Source organism: Oncorhynchus nerka, linkage group LG20, assembly GCF_034236695.1.
Source record: "Oncorhynchus nerka isolate Pitt River linkage group LG20, Oner_Uvic_2.0, whole genome shotgun sequence".
Classification (NCBI taxonomy): Eukaryota; Metazoa; Chordata; class Actinopteri; order Salmoniformes; family Salmonidae; genus Oncorhynchus; species Oncorhynchus nerka.
Genome location: NC_088415.1, coordinates 5,370,386 through 5,391,357, shown reverse-complemented (window position 1 = coordinate 5,391,357; position 20,972 = coordinate 5,370,386). Strand labels below are relative to the sequence as shown.

Below are 20,972 nucleotides of genomic sequence, written 5' to 3'. Positions count from 1 at the left end.
CAGTTGTACAACAGAAAGGAAAGGGGGATACCTAGTCAGTTGTACAACAGAAAGGGGGATACCTAGTCAGTTGTACAACAGAAAGGGAAAGGGGGATACCTAGTCAGTTGTACAACACAACAGAAAGGAAAGGGGGATACCTAGTCAGTTGTACAACAGAAAGGAAAGGGGGAAAGTTGTACAAAGAAAGGGGGATACCTAGTCAGTTGTACAACAGAAAGGGGGGATACCTAGTCAGTTGTACAACAGAAAGGAAAGGGGGATACCTAGTCAGTTGTACAACAGAAAGGAAAGGGGGATACCTAGTCAGTTGTACAACAGAAAGGGGGGGATACCTAGTCAGTTGTACAACAGGAAAGGGGATACCTAGTCAGTTGTACAACAGAAGGGAAAGGGGGATACCTAGTCAGTTGTCCAACAGAAAGGAAAGGGGGATACCTAGTCAGTTGTCCAACAGAAAGGAAAGGGGGATACCTAGTCAGTTGTCCAACAGAAAGGAAAGGGGGATACCTAGTCAGTTGTCCAACAGAAAGGAAAGGGGGATACCTAGTCAGTTGTACAACATAAAGGAAAGATAAGTCAGTTGTACAACAGAAAGGGGGATACCTAGTCAGTTGTACAACAGAAAGGAAAGGGGGATACCTAGTCAGTTGTACAACAGAAAGGGGGATACCTAGTCAGTTGTACAACAGAAAGGGAAAGGGGATACCTAGTCAGTCATACAACAGAAAGGAAAGGGGGATACCTAGTCAGTTGTACAACAGAAAGGAAAGGGGGATACCTAGTCAGTTGTACAACAGAAAGGGGGATACCTAGTCAGTTGTACAACAGAAAGGAAAGGGGGATACCTAGTCAGTTGTACAACAGAAAGGAAAGGGGGATACCTAGTCAGTTGTACAACAGAAAGGAAAGGGGGATACCTAGTCAGTTGTACAACAGAAAGGAAAGGGGGATACCTAGTCAGTTGTACAACAGAAAGGGGGATACCTAGTCAGTTGTACAACAGAAAGGGGGATACCTAGTCAGTTGTACAACAGAAAGGAAAGGGGGATACCTAGTCAGTTGTACAACAGAAAGGAAAGGGGGATACCTAGTCAGTTGTACAACAGAAAGGGGGGATACCTAGTCAGTTGTACAACAGAAAGGAAAGGGGGATACCTAGTCAGTTGTACAACAGAAAGGGGGATACCTAGTCAGTTGTACAACAGAAAGGGGGATACCTAGTCAGTTGTACAACAGAAAGGAAAGGGGGATACCTAGTCAGTTGTACAACAGAAAGGAAAGGGGGATACCTAGTCAGTTGTACAACAGAAAGGAAAGGGGGATACCTAGTCAGTTGTCCAACAGAAAGGGAAAGGGGATACCTAGTCAGTTGTACAACAGAAAGGAAAGGGGGATACCTAGTCAGTTGTACAACAGAAAGGGGGATACCTAGTCAGTTGTACAACAGAAAGGGGGATACCTAGTCAGTTGTACAACAGAAAGGGGGATACCTAGTCAGTTGTACAACAGAAAGGGAAAGGGGGATACCTAGTCAGTTGTACAACAGAAAGGGTGGGATACCTAGTCAGTTGTACAACAGAAAGGAAAGGGGGATACCTAGTCAGTTGTACAACAGAAAGGGGGGATACCTAGTCAGTTGTACAACAGAAAGGAAAGGGGGATACCTAGTCAGTTGTACAACAGAAAGGAAAAGGGGGGGATACCTAGTCAGTTGTACAACAGAAAGGAAAGGGGGATACCTAGTCAGTTGTCCAACAGAAAGGGAAAGGGGGATACCTAGTCAGTTGTACAACAGAAAGGAAAGGGGGATACCTAGTCAGTTGTACAACAGAAAGGAAGGGAAAGGAAAGGGGGATACCTAGTCAGTTGTTCAACAGAAAGGGGGGATACCTAGTCAGTTGTACAACAGAAAGGAAAGGGGGATACCTAGTCAGTTGTAAAACAGAAAGGAAAGGGGGATACCTAGTCAGTTGTACAACAGAAAGGGGGGGTACCTAGTCAGTTGTACAACAGAAAGGGGGATACCTAGTCAGTTGTACAACAGAAAGGAAAGGGGGATACCTAGTCAGTTGTACAACAGAAAGGAAAGGGGGATACCTAGTCAGTTGTACAACAGAAAGGGGGATACCTAGTCAGTTGTACAACAGAAAGGAAAGGGGGATACCTAGTCAGTTGTACAACAGAAAGGGGGATACCTAGTCAGTTGTACAACAGAAAGGGGGGATACCTAGTCAGTTGTACAACAGAAAGGAAAGGGGGATACCTAGTCAGTTGTACAACAGAAAGGAAAGGGGGATACCTAGTCAGTTGTGCAACAGAAAGGGGGGTACCTAGTCAGTTATACAACAGAAAGGGGATACCTAGTCAGTTGTACAACAGAAAGGAAAGGGGGATACCTAGTCAGTTGTACAACAGAAAGGGGGATACCTAGTCAGTTGTACAACAGAAAGGGAAAGGGGGATACCTAGTCAGTTGTACAACAGAAAGGGAAAGGGGGATACCTAGTCAGTTGTACAACAGAAAGGAAAGGGGGATACCTAGTCAGTTGTACAACAGAAAGGAAAGGGGATATAGTCAGTTGTACAACAGAAAGGGGGATACCTAGTCAGTTGTACAACAGAAAGGGGATACCTAGTCAGTTGTACAACAGAAAGGGGGATACCTAGTAGTCAGTTGTACAACAGAAAGGAAAGGGACCTAGTCAGTTGTCCAACAGAAAGGGGGATACCTAGTCAGTTGTACAACAGAAAGGGAAAGGGGGATACCTAGTCAGTTGTACAACAGAAACGGGATACCTAGTCAGTTGTACAACAGAAAGGGGGTACCTAGTCAGTTGTACAACAGAAAGGGGGATACCTAGTCAGTTGAGAAGGGGATACCTAGTCAGTTGTACAACAGAAAGGGGGATACCTAGTCAGTTGTCCAACAGAAAGGGAAAGGGGGATACCTAGTCAGTTGTACAACAGAAAGGAAAGGGGGATACTAGTCAGTTGTACAACAGAAAGGGGGGATACCTAGTCAGTTGTACAAGAGAAGGGGGGATACCTAGTCAGTTGTACAAGAGAAAGGGGGATACCTAGTCAGTTGTACAACAGAAAGGGGGATACCTAGTCAGTTGTACAACAGAAAGGGAAAGGGGGGTACCTAGTCAGTTATACAACAGAAAGGGAAAGGGGGGGATACCTAGTCAGTTGTACAACAGAAAGGGAAAGGGGGATACCTAGTCAGTTGTACAACAAAAGGGGGGATACCTAGTCAGTTGTACAACATAAAGGGGGATACCTAGTCAGTTGTACAACAGAAAGGGGGATACCTAGTCAGTTGTACAACAGAAAGGGGGGTACCTAGTCAGTTGTCCAACAGAAAGGGAAAGGGGGATACCTAGTCAGTTGTCCAACAGAAAGGGAAAGGGGGATACCTAGTCAGTTGTACAACAGAAAGGGAAAGGGTGGGATACCTAGTCAGTTGTCCAACAGAAAGGGAAAGGGGGATACCTAGTCAGTTGTACAACAGAAAGGGAAAGGGATACCTAGTCAGTTGTCCAACAGAAAGGGAAAGGGGGATACCTAGTCAGTTGTCCAACAGAAAGGGAAAGGGGGATACCTAGTCAGTTGTACAACAGAAAGGGAAAGGGGGATACCTAGTCAGTTGTACAACAGAAAGGGGGGTACCTAGTCAGTTGTACAACAGAAAGGGGGATACCTAGTCAGTTGTACAACAGAAAGGAAAGGGGGATCCCTAGTCAGTTGTACAGCAGAAAGGGTGGGATACCTAGTCAGTTGTACAACAGAAAGGAAAGGGGGATACCTAGTCAGTTGTACAACAGAAAGGGGGATACCTAGTCAGTTGTACAACAGAAAGGGAAAGGGGGATACCTAGTCAGTTATACAACAGAAAGGGTGGGATACCTAGTCAGTTGTACAACAGAAAGGAAAGGGGGATACCTAGTCAGTTGTACAACAGAAAGGGAAAGGGGGATACCTAGTCAGTTGTACAACAGAAAGGAAAGGGGGGTACCTAGTCAGTTGTCCAACAGAAAGAAAGGGGGATACCTAGTCAGTTGTCCAACAGAAAGGGAAAGGGGGATACCTAGTCAGTTGTACAACAGAAAGGAAAGGGGGATACCTAGTCAGTTGTACAACAGAAAGGGGGGATACCTAGTCAGTTGTACAACAGAAAGGAAAGGGGGATACCTAGTCAGTTGTACAACAGAAAGGGGGATACCTAGTCAGTTGTACAACAGAAAGGGAAAGGGGGATACCTAGTCAGTTATACAACAGAAAGGGTGGGATACCTAGTCAGTTGTACAACAGAAAGGGAAAGGGGGATACCTAGTCAGTTGTACAACAGAAAGGGAAAGGGTGGGATACCTAGTCAGTTGTACAACAGAAAGGGAAAGGGTGGGATACCTAGTCAGTTGTACAACAGAAAGGGGGGATACCTAGTCAGTTGTACAACAGAAAGGGGGATACCTAGTCAGTTGTACAACAGAAAGGGAAAGGGGGATACCTAGTCAGTTGTACAACAGAAAGGGGGGATACCTAGTCAGTTGTACAACAGAAAGGGAAGGGGATACCTAGTCAGTTGTACAACAGAAAGGGAAAGGGGATACCTAGTCAGTTGTACAACAGAAAGGGAAAGGGGGATACCTAGTCAGTTGTACAACAGAAAGGGAAAGGGGGATACCTAGTCAGTTGTACAACAGAAAGGGGGGATACCTAGTCAGTTGTACAACAGAAAGGGAAGGGGGATACCTAGTCAGTTGTACAACAGAAAGGGAAAGGGGGATACCTAGTCAGTTGTACAACAGAAAGGGGGGATACCTAGTCAGTTGTACAACAGAAAGGGGGATACCTAGTCAGTTGTACAACAGAAAGGGGGATACCTAGTCAGTTGTACAACAGAAAGGGGGATACCTAGTCAGTTGTACAACAGAAAGGGAAAGGGGGATACCTAGTCAGTTGTACAACAGAAAGGGAAAGGGGGATACCTAGTCAGTTGTACAACAGAAAGGGAAAGGGGGGATACCTAGTCAGTTGTACAACAGAAAGGGGGATACCTAGTCGGTTGTACAACAGAAAGGGGGATACCTAGTCAGTTGTACAACAGAAAGGGAAAGGGGGATACCTAGTCAGTTGTACAACATAAAGGGGGATACCTAGTCAGTTGTACAACAGAAAGGGAAAGAGGGATACCTAGTCAGTTGTACAACAGAAAGGGGGGATACCTAGTCAGTTGTACAACAGAAAGGGGGATACCTAGTCAGTTGTACAACAGAAAGGGAAAGAGGGATACCTAGTCAGTTGTACAACAGAAAGGGGGGATACCTAGTCAGTTGTACAACAGCAAGGGGGATACCTAGTCAGTTGTCCAACAGAAAGGGGGGATACCTAGTCAGTTATACAACAGAAAGGGTGGGATACCTAGTCAGTTGTACAACAGAAAGGAAAGGGGGATACCTAGTCAGTTGTACAACAGAAAGGGAAAGGGGGATACCTAGTCAGTTGTACAACAGAAAGGGGGATACCTAGTCAGTTGTACAACAGAAAGGGGGATACCTAGTCAGTTGTACAACAGAAAGGGAAAGGGGGATACCTAGTCAGTTGTACAACAGAAAGGGAAAGGGGGATACCTAGTCAGTTGTACAACAGAAAGGGAAAGGGTGGATACCTAGTCAGTTGTACAACAGAAAGGGGGATACCTAGTCAGTTGTACAACAGAAAGGGGGATACCTAGTCAGTTGTACAACAGAGAGGGGGATACCTAGTCAGTTGTACAACAGAAAGGGGGATACCTAGTCAGTTGTACAACATAAAGGGGGGATACCTAGTCAGTTGTACAACAGAAAGGGAAAGAGGGATACCTAGTCAGTTGTACAACAGAAAGGGGGGATACCTAGTCAGTTGTACAACAGAAAGGGGGATACCTAGTCAGTTGTACAACAGAAAGGGGGATACCTAGTCAGTTGTACAACAGAAAGGGAAAGAGGGATACCTAGTCAGTTGTACAACAGAAAGGGGGGATACCTAGTCAGTTGTACAACAACAAGGGGGATACCTAGTCAGTTGTCCAACAGAAAGGGGGGATACCTAGTCAGTTATACAACAGAAAGGGTGGGATACCTAGTCAGTTGTACAACAGAAAGGAAAGGGGGATACCTAGTCAGTTGTACAACAGAAAGGGAAAGGGGGATACCTAGTCAGTTGTACAACAGAAAGGGGGATACCTAGTCAGTTGTACAACAGAAAGGGGGATACCTAGTCAGTTGTACAACAGAAAGGGGGATACCTAGTCAGTTGTACAACAGAAAGGGAAAGGGGGATACCTAGTCAGTTGTACAACAGAAAGGGAAAGGGGGATACCTAGTCAGTTGTACAACAGAAAGGGAAAGGGTGGATACCTAGTCAGTTGTACAACAGAAAGGGGGGATACCTAGTCAGTTGTACAACAGAAAGGGGGATACCTAGTCAGTTGTACAACAGAAAGGGGGATACCTAGTCAGTTGTACAACAGAAAGGGGGATACCTAGTCAGTTGTACAACATAAAGGGGGATACCTAGTCAGTTGTACAACAGAAAGGGAAAGAGGGATACCTAGTCAGTTGTACAACAGAAAGGGGGATACCTAGTCAGTTGTACAACAGAAAGGGGGATACCTAGTCAGTTGTACAACAGAAAGGGAAAGAGGGATACCTAGTCAGTTGTCCAACAGAAAGGGGGGATACCTAGTCAGTTGTACAACAGAAAGGGGGATACCTAGTCAGTTGTACAACAGAAAGGGAAAGGGGGATACCTAGTCAGTTGTACAACAGAAAGGGGGGATACCTAGTCAGTTGTACAACAGAAAGGGGGATACCTAGTCAGTTGTACAACAGAAAGGGGGATACCTAGTCAGTTGTACAACAGAAAGGGGGATACCTAGTCAGTTGTACAACAGAAAGGGAAAGGGGGATACCTAGTCAGTTGTACAACAGAAAGGGAAAGGGTGGATACCTAGTCAGTTGTACAACAGAAAGGGGGGATACCTAGTCAGTTGTACAACAGAAAGGGGGATACCTAGTCAGTTGTACAACAGAAAGGGGGATACCTAGTCAGTTGTACAACAGAAAGGGAAAGAGGGATACCTAGTCAGTTATACAACAGAAAGGGGGATACCTAGTCAGTTGTACAACAGAAAGGGGGGATACCTAGTCAGTTGTACAACAGAAAGGGGGATACCTAGTCAGTTGTACAACAGAAAGGGGGATACCTAGTCAGTTGTACAACAGAAGGGGAAAGAGGGATACCTAGTCAGTTATACAACAGAAAGGGGGATACCTAGTCAGTTGTACAACAGAAAGGGAAAGAGGGATACCTAGTCAGTTGTACAACAGAAAGGGGGGATACCTAGTCAGTTGTACAACAGAAAGAGGGATACCTAGTCAGTTGTACAACAGAAAGAGGGATACCTAGTCAGTTGTCCAACAGTAGATATGAGAGTTGAGATCAAAATCAGGTTTGTTTTCTAATTCTTTGTGGGTCTGTGTAATCTGAGGGAAATATGTGCCTCTAATATGGTCATGTGTTGGACAGGAGGTTAGGAAGTGCAGCTCAGTTTCCACCTCATTTTGTGGGCAGTGTTGCACATAGCCTGTCTTCTCTTGAGAGCCATGTCTGCCTACGGCGACCTTTCTCAATAGCAAGGCTATGCTCACTGAGTCAGTCACATTGGTCAGGTATTCTGCCACTGTGTCCTCTCTGTTTAGGGTCAGTCACAGTGGTCAGGTATTCTGCCACTGTGTATTCTCTGTTTAGGGTCAGTCACAGTGGTCAGGTATTCTGCCACTGTGTTCTCTCTGTTTAGGGTCAGTCACAGTGGTCAGGTATTCTGCCACTGTGTTCTCTCTGTTTAGGGTCAGTCACAGTGGTCAGGTATTCTACCACTGTGTTCTCTCTGTTTAGGGTCAGTCACAGTGGTCAGGTATTCTGCCACTGTGTTCTCTCTGTTTAGGGTCAGTCACAGTGGTCAGGTATTCTGCCACTGTGTTCTCTCTGTTTAGGGTCAGTCACAGTGGTCAGGTATTCTGCCACTATGTACTCTCTGTTTAGGGTCAGTCACAGTGGTCAGGTATTCTGCCACTGTGTATTCTCTGTTTAGGGTCAGTCACAGTGGTCAGGTATTCTGCCACTGTGTTCTCTCTGTTTAGGGTCAGTCACAGTGGTCAGGTATTCTGCCACTGTGTTCTCTCTGTTTAGGGTCAGTCACAGTGGTCAGGTATTCTGCCACTGTGTTCTCTCTGTTTAGGGTCAGTCACAGTGGTCAGGTATTCTGCCACTGTGTACTCTCTGTTTAGGGTCAGTCACAGTGGTCAGGTATTCTGCCACTGTAGTCTCTGTTTAGGGTCAGTCACAGTGGTCAGGTATTCTGCCACTGTAGTCTCTGTTTAGGGCCAGTCACAGTGGTCAGGTATTCTGCCACTGTGTTCTCTGTTTAGGGCCAGTCACAGTGGTCAGGTATTCTGCCACTGTAGTCTCTGTTTAGGGTCAGTCACAGTGGTCAGGTATTCTGCCACTGTAGTCTCTGTTTAGGGCCAGTCACAGTGGTCAGGTATTCTGCCACTGTGTTCTCTCTGTTTAGGGCCAGTCACAGTGGTCAGGTATTCTGCCACTGTGTTCTCTCTGTTTAGGTCAGTCACAGTGACAGGTATTCTGCCACTGTGTAGTCTCTGTTTAGGGTCAGTCACAGTGGTCAGGTATTCTGCCACTGTGTTCTCTCTGTTTAGGGTCAGTCACAGTGGTCAGGTATTCTGCCACTGTGTCCTCTCTGTTTAGGGTCAGTCACAGTGGTCAGGTATTCTGCCACTGTGTTCTCTCTGTTTAGGGTCAGTCACAGTGGTCAGGTATTCTGCCACTGTGTTCTCTCTGTTTAGGGTCAGTCACAGTGGTCAGGTATTCTGCCACTGTAGTCTCTGTTTAGGGTCAGTCACAGTGGTCAGGTATTCTGCCACTGTAGTCTCTGTTTAGGGCCAGTCACAGTGGTCAGGTATTCTGCCACTCTCTGTTTAGGGTCAGTCACAGTGGTCAGGTATTCTGCCACTGTGTCCTCTCTGTTTAGGGTCAGTCACAGTGGTCAGGTATTCTGCCACTGTGTTCTCTCTGTTTAGGGTCAGTCACAGTGGTCAGGTATTCTGCCACTGTGTTCTCTCTGTTTAGGGTCAGTCACAGTGGTCAGGTATTCTGCCACTGTGTTCTCTCTGTTTAGGGACAAATAACATTCTAGTTCGCTCTGTTTTTTTGTTAATCCTTTACAATGTGTCAAGTAATTATCTTTTTGTTCTCTCATGTGTTGCTGTCCTCTCTCTCTGTCCTCTCTCTCTGTCCTCTCTCTCTGTCCTCTCTCTCTGTCCTCTCTCTCCTTTTCTCTCTACCTTTCTCTCTCCCTCTCTCTCTGTCTTTCTCTTCATGTCTCTCTACCTTTCTCTCTCCCTCTCTCTCCATGTCTCTCTCCTTTTCTCTCTACCTTTCTCTCTCCCTCTCTCTCTCTGTCCTCTCTCTCCATGTCTCTCTCCTTTTCTCTCTACCTTTCTCTCTCCCTCTCTCTCTCTGTCCTCTCTCTCCATGTCTCTCTCCTTTTCTCTCTACCTTTCTCTCCTCTCTCTCTCCCTCTGTCCTCTCTCTCTGTCCTCTCTCTCCATGTCTCTCTCCTTTTCTCTCTACCTTTCTCTCTCCCTCTCTCTCTCTGTCTTTCTCTCCCTGTCTCTCTCTTGCCCTCTCGCTTGACCTGTCTCTCTCTCTTCTTGTCTCTCTCTTGCCCTGTCTCGCTTGACCTGTCTCTCTCTCTCCCTGTCTCTCTCTCCCTGTCACTCTCTTCTTGTCTCTCTCTTGCCCTGTCTCGCTTGACCTGTCTCTCACATGGGTGCTTCTAACTCAACAAATAATCACTGACACACTCAACCGCACACACAAACTCGCACGCGCACACACCCGCCTGCACTCGACAGGCACCAAGCCCCTTCCTCCTAGCCCACCTACATTCCTGCATTTGAGGGACGGAAGAGAGACAGCCTAGAGAGGGACACCGTCTGTCTCAGCAGAATACAATGCTCTGAGAGGGACACCGTCTGTCTCAGCAGAATAGAGTGCTCTGAGAGGGACACCGTCTGTCTCAGCAGAATACAATGCTCTGAGAGGGACACCGTCTGTCTCAGCAGAATACAATGCTCTGAGAGGGACACCGTCTGTCTCAGCAGAATACAATGCTCTGAGAGGGACACCGTCTGTCTCAGCAGAATACAATGCTCTGAGAGGGACACCGTTTGTCTCAGTAGAATACAATGCTCTGAGAGGGACACCGTCTGTCTCAGCAGAATACAATGCTCTGAGAGGGACACCGTCTGTCTCAGCAGGATACAATGCTCTGAGAGGGACACCGTCTCAATGCGTGGCACCGCGGCGACCATTGAAACGAGAAAAGCGACTAGACTAAAACAGTTGAGGTCGTTGAAAGGAGAAGAACACATCAAAGACTCTTTAGAAGTGTTTTTTTGAACAGATTAGAGATGGTTCAATGAGACAAAGTGGACAGACTGTGAAAAGATACGACTGAATGGATCCTGTTATTACTGTTTCTAACACTTCATTCGAGTTGTGATCAATTTTAACGTTAATCTGCAATCAGAGAGAATCAGCCTATTGATTACAGCGATGTAATGATTCAGTGATGTTGCAGAGCGTAGCGAGACCTTGTCTTTACTCAACAACACCGGCTAACAGAAACAGCCTATTGATTACAGCGATGTAATGATTCAGTGATGTTGCAGAGCGTAGCGAGACCTTGTCTTTACTCAACAACACCGGCTAACAGAAACAGCCTATTGATTACAGCGATGTAATGATTCAGTGATGTTGCAGAGCGTAGCGAGACCTTGTCTTTACTCAACAACACCGGCTAACAAAAACAGCCGCCGGGACATTAACATTAATAACGCCAGAACGGTGAAATGATGAGCGACACCAAGACTCAACAACGCTGGTTTAATCACCGCCCCAGTCCTGTGTGTCCATGTGTGTGTGTGTGTGTGTGTGTGTGTGTGTGTGTGTGTGTGTGTGTGTGAGAGAGAGAGTTATTAGGGTACCATGGAGAGGTTCTCAGACAGAGCTCTAGCTGTGTCTGTTTTTACTCTTCTCTTTCTCTCAACAACACTCTGCTCCTCTCTCTGCTCCCCTATCTGATTCTCTGCGATCTCTCTGCTCCTTCTCTGATGTTGCAGAGCGTAGCGAGACTCTCTGTCTCTCTACTCAACAACTCCTCTGCTAACTCTCTCTGCCTATTGATTACTCTCTCTGTAATGATTCTGTGTTCTCTGCAGAGCCTCTGAGACTCCTCTGCTCTTTCTCTCTCTGCTCCTCCCTCTGCTCCTCCCTCTGCTCCTCTCCCTCTGCTCTCTCTGCTCCTCTCTTCTCCCCTCTCTCTCTGCTCTCTCTCTCTCCTCTCTCTGCTCATCTCTCAAGACTCAACTCTCTGCTCATGGTTTCTCCTCTCCTGCCCCAGTCCTCTGTGTCCTCTGCTCCTCTCTGCTCTGCTCCTCTCTGTCTCTCTGTCTCTCTCTGCTCCCTCTCTCTGCTCCTCTCTTCTCTCTCTCTGCTCCTATCTGCTACCTCTCTTCTCCTCTCTCTCTCAGAGCTCTAGCTCTGTCTGCTTTCTCTCTCTCTCTCTCCTCTCTCTCTCTCTGCTCCTCTCTCTGCTCCTCTCTCTGCTCTCTCTGCTCCTCTCTCTCTCTCTGCTCCTCTCTCTGCTCCCTCTCTCTCTGCTCCTCCTCTGCTCCTCTCTCTCTGCTCCTCTCTCTCTCCCTCTCTCTGCTCTCTCTCTCTCCTCTCTCTGCTCCTCTCTCTGCTCTCTCTCTGCTCCTCTCTCTCTCCTCTCTCTCTGCTCCTCTCTCTGCTCCTCTCTCTCTGCTCCTCTCTCTCTGCTCCTCTCTCTCTGCTCCTCTCTCTCTCCTCTGCTCTGCTCTCTCTCTCTGCTCCTCTCTCTCTGCTCTCTCTCCTCTCTCTCCTCTCTCCTCTCTCTCTCTCCTCTCTCTCTCCTCTCTGCTCCTCTCTCTCTGCTCCTCTCTCTGCTCCTCTCTCTCCTCTCTCTCTCTGCTCCTCTCTCTGCTCCCTCTGCTCCTCTCTGCTCTCTCTGCTCTTCTCTCTGCTCTCTCTCTCTCTCTCTCTCTCTGCTCCTCTCTCTCTGCTCTCTCTCTCTCTCTCTCTCTCTCTGCCTCTCTCTCTGCTCTCTCTGCTCCCTCTCTCTGCTCCTCCTCTCTCTCTCTGCTCCTCTCTCTCTGCTCCTCTCTCTCTGCTCCTCTCTCTGCTCTCTCTCTCTCCTCTCTCTCTCTCTCTCTCTGCTCCTCTGCTCTCTCTCTGCTCCTCTCTCTCTGCTCCTCTCTCTGCTCTCTCTCTGCTCCTCTCTGCTCCTCTCTCTGCTCCTCTCTCTGCTCCTCTCTCTGCCTCTCTCTCTGCTCCTCTCTCTGCTCCTCTCTCTGCTCCTCTCTCTCTGCTCCTCTCTCTGCTCCTCTCTCTCTGCTCCTCTCTCTCTGCTCCTCCCTCTGCTCCTCTCTCTGCTCCTCTCTCTCTGCTCCTCTCTCTCTGCTCCCTCTCTCTGCTCCTCTCTCTCTGCTCCTCTCCTCTGCTCTCCTCTCCTCTCTCTCTGCTCCCCTCTCTCTGCTCCTCTCTCTCTCTCCTCTCTCTGCTCATCTCTCCTCTCTCTCTCTCCTCTCTCTCTGCTGCTCTCTCTGCTCTCTCTCTGCTCTCTCTCTCTCTGCTCCTGCTCTCTCTCTGCTCCTCTCTCTCTCTGCTCCTCTCTCTCTCCTCTCTCTCTCTCTGCTCTCTCTCTGCTCTCTCTCTCTGCTCTCTCTCTCTGCTCCTCTCTCTCTGCTCCCTCTCTCTCTGCTCCTCTCTCTCTGCTCCTCTCTCTGCTCCTCTCTCTCTGCTCCTCTCTGCTCCTGCTCTCTCTGCTCCTCTCTCTCTCCTCTCTCTCTCTCCTCTCTCTTCTCTCTCTCTGCTCCTCTCTCTCTCCTCTCTCTCTGCCTCTCTGCTCCTCTCTCTGCTCCTCTCTCTCTCTCTCTGCTCTCTCTGCTCCTCTTTCTTCTCTCTCTCTGCTCCCTCTCTCTGCTCTCTCTCTCTCTCTCTGCTCCTCTCTCTCTGCTCTCTCTCTCTGCTCTCTCTCTCTCTCTCTGCTCTCTCCTCTCTCTCTGCTCTCTCTCTCTCTGCTCCTCTCTCTGCTCCTCTCTCTGCTCTCTCTCTGCTCCTCTCTCTGCTCTCTCTCTCTCTGCTCCTCTGCTCTGCTCTGCTCTCTCTCTGCTCCTCTCTCTGCTCCTCTCTCTCTTCTGCTCCTCTCTCTGCTCTCTCTCTCTGCTCTCTCTGCTCTCTCTGCTCCTCTCTCTGCTCTCTCTCTCTCTCTCTCTCTCTGCTCCCTCTCTCTCCTCCTCTCTGCTCCTCTCTCTCTCTCCTCTCTCTCTCTGCTCCCTCTCTCTGCTCCTCTCTCTCTGCTCCCTCTCTCTCTGCTCTCTCTCTCTGCTCTCTCTCTCTCTCTCTCTCTGCTCTCTCTCTGCTCCTCTCTCTCTGCTCTCTCTCTGATCCTCTCTCTCTCTGCTCCTCTCTCTCTCTCTGCTCTCCTCTCTCTGCTCCTCTCTGCTCTGCTCTCTCTCTCTCTGCTCCTCTCTCTGCTCCTCTCTCTCTCCTCTCTCTGCTCCTCTCTCTGCTCCTCTCTCTGCTCCTCTCTCTCTCTGCTCCTCTCTCTGCTCCTCTCTCTGCTCCTCTCTCTCTGCTCCTCTCTCTCTCTGCTCCTCTCTCTGCTCCTCTCTCTCCTCTCTCTGCTCCTCTCTCTGCTCCTCTCTCTGCTCTCTCTCTCCTCTCTCTCTGCTCCTCTCTCTCTCTCTCTCTCTGCTCCTCTCTCTCTGCTCCTCTCTCTCTCTCTCTCTCTCCTCTCTCTGCTCTCTCTCTCTCTCTCCTCTCTCTGCTCTCTCTCTGCTCTCTCTCCTCTCTCTGCTCCTCTCTCTCTGCTCCTCTCTCTGCTCCTCTCTGCTCCTCTCTCTGCTCCTCTCTGCTCCTCTCTCTCTGCTCCTCTCTCTGCTCCCTCTCTCTGCTCCTCTCTGCTCCTCTCTCTCTGCTCCCTCTCTGCTCTGCTCTCTCTCTCCTCTCTCTGCTCCTCTGCTCTCTCTCTGCTCTCTCTCTGCTCCTCTCTCTCTGCTCCTCTCTCTCTGCTCCTCTCTCTCTGCTCTGCTCCTCTCTCTGCTCCTCTCTCTGCTCCTCTCTCTCTGCTCCTCTCTCTCTGCTCCTCTCTCTCTTCTCCTCTCTCTCTGCTCCTCTCTCTCTCTGCTCCTCTCTCTGCTCCTCTCTCTGCTCCTCTCTCTGCTCCTCTCTCTCTGCTCCTCTCTCTCTGCTCTCTCTCTCTGCTCTCTCTCTGATCTCTCTCTCTCTGCTCCTCTCTCTCCTCTCTCTCTCTCACTCTCTGCTCTCTCTCTGCTCTCTCTCCTCCTCTCTCTCTGATCCTCTCTCTCTGCTCCTCTCTCTCTGCTCTCTCTGCTCTCTCTCTCTGCTCCTCTCTCTGCTCCTCTCTCTCTGCTCTCTCTCTCCTCTCTCTCTCCTCTCTCTGCTCCTCTCTCTGCTCCTCTCTCTCTGCTCCTCTCTCTGCTCCTCTCTCTGCTCCTCTCTCTCTGCTCCTCTCTCTCTGCTCCTCTCTCTGCTCCTCTCTCTGCTCTTCTCCCACTTTGCAAATCCAATCAGTTTTCCACATTGATTGGTGGAAACAACGGTGATTCAACCCATTTTTGTCCAATGGGAACTCTGTCTGCTGTATCAGGTGACAGGTGGTACAGTCCAACATTACCTTACAGTGAAAACACACAGACATGAGAGAGACAGGACAGATGTGGAGCTGGGGGGATGGGAGAAGTGTGTCCCAGTGTGTGTGCGTGTGTGTCCCTCAGGGTGTGTGTGTGACCCAGTGTGTGTGTGTGTGTGTGTCCCTCAGGGTGTGTGTGTGACCCAGTGTGTGTGTGTGTGTCCCAGTGTGTGTGTGTGTGTGTGTGTGTGTCTAAGAGGAGAGACAGAGACATAAAGTGTGTGTGTGTGTGTGTGTGTGTGTGTGTGTGTGTGTGTGTGTGTGTGTGTGTGTGTGTATGTGTGCGTGTGTGCGTGCGTGCGTGTGTGCGTGCGTGTGTGTGTGCGTGTGTGTGTGCGTGTGTGTCTAAGAGGAGACACAGAGACATAAAGAGACTGAGTGAATCAACACCTGTTGCACCAGTGGGTCGTAACTCTACATCTGACCTAGAAATGATACCTGTTGCACCACCTGGGAGCCCTTCCTGCTATGAGCTACGTCTGGACCTAGATACTAGTAGGGAGCAGGCATTGGGACTGTCATTCATCCAGATACGCACAGAAAATATATTTTCAAAAGGATGGGAGTTTCGTGTTCATGTTTCAAAAACATCTGTGGCCTTTTGGAGTTTCCTAGACGCGCTCGAATCAATAGCAAAACTGTTTGCTGCTCTGGCCCCCCAATGGTGGAACAAACTCCCTCACGACGCCAGGACAGCGGAGTCAATCACCACCTTCCGGAGACACCTGAAACCCCACCTCTTTAAGGAATACCTAGGATAGGATAAAGTAATCCTTCTCACCTCCCCCCCCTTAAAATACCTAGATGCACTATTGTAAAGTGGCTGTTCCACTGGATGTCATAAGGTGAAAGCACCAATTTGTAAGTCGCTCTGGATAAGAGCGTCTGCTAAATGACTTAAATGTAATGTAATGATATGTAATGATATGCTTCGACTTTTTTTTTTTTTTTGTGAAACATCTCATCGATTGATAATCAGACACGTCACTGGCTTTTCGGAGTAGCTGCAGGCAAAATAATCCACGATGCTACACAACATGCTAACAAAATGTTGTGATCAGCCCTGCTAATAGAAGAACCAACCAGACTAATGACGATGAACATTCACCTCAACAAAACTAACATTTCCCAGCCTGATGTTAAACACCCCCCCTACTACATTTGTAGAGCTTTAGGTATTTTTAAACGTTAATAATCGATCAAATTGTAGACGGGGCTGTGTTCAATACAGGAATGAAAACAAACCAGTGCTGCTTTTCACGTCTTGCGCAACTCACAAAAGTGTCCCCAGTTCCTAGTTGGCCTACTTCTTCATTGCACAAAGGAATAACCTCAACCAAATTCCAAAGACTGGTGACATCCAGTGGAAGCGGTAGGAACTGAAAACAGGTTCCTAAGAAATATCCCAATAACAAATCAGGGAACAAAAATCCTGAACGGTTTGTCCTCTGGGTTTTGCCTGCTACATAAGTTCTTTTATACTCACAGACATGATTCAAACAGTTTTAGAAACTTCAGAGTGTTTTCTATCCACATCTATGAATAATATGCATATCTTATATTCTTGGCATGAGTAGCAGGAAGTTGAAATTGGGCACGCCATTTCTCCAAAAGTGAAAATGCTGCCCCCTAGCCCCAAGAGGCAGTCGGATACCTTTATGGGCAGTTTCAGTAAACAAACAATATGATACGTACCTTCAACGGTGTGTGTGTGTGTGTGTGTGTGTGTGTGTGTGTGTGTGTGTGTGTGTGTGTGTGTGTGTGTGTGTGTGTGTGTGTGTATACATGCAAAGTATAAAGTCCTACCTGTCCCAGGTCCAAGGTGACGTTGACCTGGTTGAACTCAGTGCTGCGGGAGAGAGGAGGGCTCTGCCACCACCGCTCTGTCCCGTCGATGGCATTGGTGATGGGGTGGGCTCTGTCACTGTCCCCTATGGCGCACGTATCACAGTACTGGCCCTGAAGAACACAACAAATAGTATGTTATAAAGAGTCTAGAAGAAAAAGAAACGCACACCTATTTAGACGAGGTGCTGGCTAGAGGTGCTGGCTAGAGGTGCTGGCTAGAGGTGCTGGCTAGAGGTGCTGGCTAGAGGTGTTGGCTAGAGGTGCTGGCTAGAGGTGCTGGCTAGAGGTGCTGGCTAGAGGTGTAGAAAACTTGAAAATAAAAGAGAGCCGCACACTCTAGGAGCTCAGATGCAATAATTGAATTACCAACGTTTTGACAGTCAAGCTGTCTTCATCAGGGTAGATAGTATGGTATCATATAATATAGTATAGTACCATATAATATAGTATAGTGTCATACAATATAGTATAGTACCATATAATATAGTATAGTACAATATAGTATAGTATAATACAGTATAGTACCATATACTATAGTATAGTATAATATATTGTAGTTTAGAATAGTATAGTTTAATATAGTATAGTAGCATATAATTTAGTATAGTGTTATATAATATAGTACCATATAATATAGTAAAGTAGCATATAATATAGTATAGTGTCATATAATATAGTACCATATAATATAGTATAGTATAATATATTGTAGTTTTGTATAGTATAGTACAATATAGTATAGTATAATATATTGTAGTATAGTATAATGCAGTATAAAATATGTTGGTATAATATAATACATTGTAGTATAGTATCGTATAATATAGTATAGTATAATATATTGTAGTATAGTATAATATATTGTAGTACAGTATCGTTTAATATAGTATAGTATAATATATTGTAGTACAGTATCGTTTAATATAGTACAGTATAATATATTGTAGTACAGTATCGTTTAATATAGTATAGTATAATATATTGTAGTACAGTATCGTTTAATATAGTATAGTATAATATATTGTAGTATAGTATAATACATTGTAGTACAGTATCGTTTAATATAGTATAGTATAATATATTGTAGTATAGTATAATATATTGTAGTACAGTATCGTTTAATATAGTACAGTATAATATATTGTAGTATAGTATAGTAATCAAATCAAATTTATTTATATAGCTCTTCGTACATCAGCTGATGTCTCAAAGTGCTGTACAGAAACCCAGCCTAAAACCCCCAAACAGCAAGAAATGCAGGTGTAGAAGCACGGTGGCTAGGAAAAACTCCCTAGAAAGGCCAAAACCTAGGAAGAAACCTAGCCTATAATATAGTATAGTATAATTCATTGTAGTACAGTATAAGTACAGGAAGAAACCTAACCTATAATATAGTATAGTATAATTCATTGTAGTACAGTATAATATAGTATAATATAGTATAATATAGTATAGTATAATATATTGTAGTATAGTATAATATTGTATAGCATAATATATTGTAGTATAGTATAATATTGTATAGTATAATATATTGTAGTATAGTATAATATACTGCAGTATAATATAGTATAGTATAATATATTGTAGGATAGTATAGTACAATATATTGTAGTATAGTATAGTATGGTATAGTACAATGTTATATAGTATAATATATTGTAGGATAGTATAGTACAATATATTGTAGTATAGTATATTGTAGTTTAGTATAGTATAATATATTGTATTTTAGTTTAGTATAGTTTAATATAGTATCATATTTTTAGTATATAGTATAATATATTGTAGTATAGTATAATATAATATATTGTAGTATAGTATACTCTGTATGATAACATTGGTGTTTTTTTTATTTAACCAGGCAAGTCAATTAAGAACAAATTCTTATTTACAATGACGGCCTACTTGGTCAAATCCAGGCCAATTGTGCGCCGCCCTATGGGACTCCCAATCATGGCCGGATTGTGACCGGCCTGGATTCTAACGAGGTACTGTAGTGACACCTCTAGCACTGAGATGCAGTTCCGTAGACCACTGCACCACTCAGGAGCTCATGGAATAGACCCCTGGTGCAGGTATCATGGTATTTACCCTGAGGATGCACAGACCAGTGAGTTCAGTGACTTAAGGGTTTAAGGGAGGGAGAAGGAGAAAGAGAGAGAGAGAGCGATGGAAGGGAGAGAGAGAGAGTCAGACAGGCAGACAGACAGACAGACAGACAGACAGACAGACAGACAGACAGACAGACAGACAGACAGACAGACAGAAGGGGCTGATCTCATGTTGAAACCATGGCAATAAGCACCGAGGCCGTAATCTGTACAGGGTGTGCCTCTGTTTGAGGAGGGGTGGATTCCAGTGAACACCCCCCCTCGACTCCCACTCAGCTCACCTGCTGTTTTTAATTAACCCCTGTGTAGTCTTAACATTCTATATACTCCCCCTTGTCCTAAGGGTAAAAAAAAAAAAAAGACCCGCCATCACTTAAACCCCTAAAATAAAGCAGCTTAATTGAATTTTAAATAAATAAATCTATTTTGCATGAAGAAACAACCTGTCATTCATCACATGATAATTTCTGGGTTTTCCCCTCTTCACAGTGTAGAAAGACTGTGTTTAATCAGTGGACACCACTCGTTTCTATTACAACACACCTGTCATACATGTTTTCTTTACTATAGTAGAGGTTTATTATTATTATTGCTAAAGGTACTAAAGGTACTGCATAGGTGTAAACATACTTTTGTTTTTTAGCAAGAGAGAGCAGTTGTATAGAGATGAGAGAGCAGTTGTATAGAGGTGAGAGAGCAGTTGTATAGAGATGAGAGAGCAGTTGTATAGAGGTGAGAGAGCAGTTGTATAGAGATGAGAGAGCAGTTGTATAGAGGTGAGAGAGCAGTTGTATAGAGATGAGAGAGCAGTTGTATAGAGGTGAGAGAGCAGTTGTATAGAGATGAGAGAGCAGTTGTATAGAGATGAGAGAGCAGTTGTATAGAGGTGAGAGAGCAGTTGTATAGAGATGAGAGAGCAGTTGTATAGAGATGAGAGAGCAGTTGTAATAGAGATGAGAGAGCAGTTGTATAGAGGTGAGAGAGCAGTTGTAATAGAGATGAGAGAGCAGTTGTATAGAGGTGAGAGAGCAGTTGTAATAGAGATGAGAGAGCAGTTGTATAGAGGTGAGAGAGCAGTTGTATAGAGGTGAGAGAGCAGTTGTATAGAGATGAGAGAGCAGTTGTATAGATGAGAGAGAGGTGAGATGAGAGCAGTTGTATAGAGGTGAGAGAGCAGTTGTATAGAGATGAGAGAGCAGTTGTATAGAGGTGAGAGAGCAGTTGTAATAGAGATGAGAGAGCAGTTGTATAGAGGTGAGAGAGCAGTTGTAATAGAGATGAGAGAGCAGTTGTATAGAGGTGAGAGATAGAGATAGAGGTGAGAGCAGTTGTAATAGAGAGCAGTTGTAATATGAGAGAGCAGGTAATAGAGATGAGAGAGCAGTTGTAGAGATAGAGATGAGAGAGCAGTTGTATAGAGATGAGAGAGCAGTTGTAATAGAGATGAGAGAGCAGTTGTATAGATGAGAGAGCAGTTGTATAGAGGTGAGAGCAGTTGTAATAGAGAGAGAGCAGTTGTATAGAGGTGAGAGAGCAGTTGTAATAGAGAGAGATGAGAGAGCAGTTGTATAGAGAGAGCAGTAGAGGTGAGAGAGCAGTTGTAGATAGAGATAGAGAGAGCAGTTGTATAGAGGTGAGAGAGCAGTTGTATAGAGATGAGAGAGCAGTTGTATAGAGGTGAGAGAGCAGTTGTATAGAGATGAGATGAGAGAGCAGTTGTATAGAGAGAGAGCAGTTGTATAGAGATGAGAGAGCAGTTGTATAGAGATGAGAGAGCAGTTGTATAGAGGTGAGAGAGCAGTTGTATAGAGATGAGAGAGCAGTTGTATAGAGGTGAGAGAGCAGTTGTATAGAGATGAGAGAGCAGTTGTATAGAGATGAGAGAGCAGTTGTATAGAGATGAGAGAGCAGTTGTATAGAGATGAGAGAGCAGTTGTATAGAGGTGAGAGAGCAGTTGTATAGAGATGAGAGAGCAGTTGTATAGAGGTGAGAGAGCAGTTGTATAGAGATGAGAGAGCAGTTGTATAGAGGTGAGAGAGCAGTTGTGTAATAAAGTAGCAGAAACATGCAGAAAGTAGTTTTCAATGCATTTTATTGAAGGGAAACAATAACAGTCTTGAACTTTTTTGTCAACATATTGATAT

The 20,972-nt window shown here is 45.8% G+C and overlaps 1 protein-coding gene across 1 annotated transcript in view; it reads right to left on the bottom strand.

Moving 5' to 3' along the window:
• The window catches only part of lama5 (laminin, alpha 5), a 324,122-nt gene that overhangs the window by 294,211 nt on the left and 8,939 nt on the right, over positions 1–20,972 (bottom strand). The window contains 1 exon segment of the mRNA XM_065005098.1: positions 16,672–16,824. Coding sequence (XP_064861170.1) covers positions 16,672–16,824 — 153 coding nt within the window.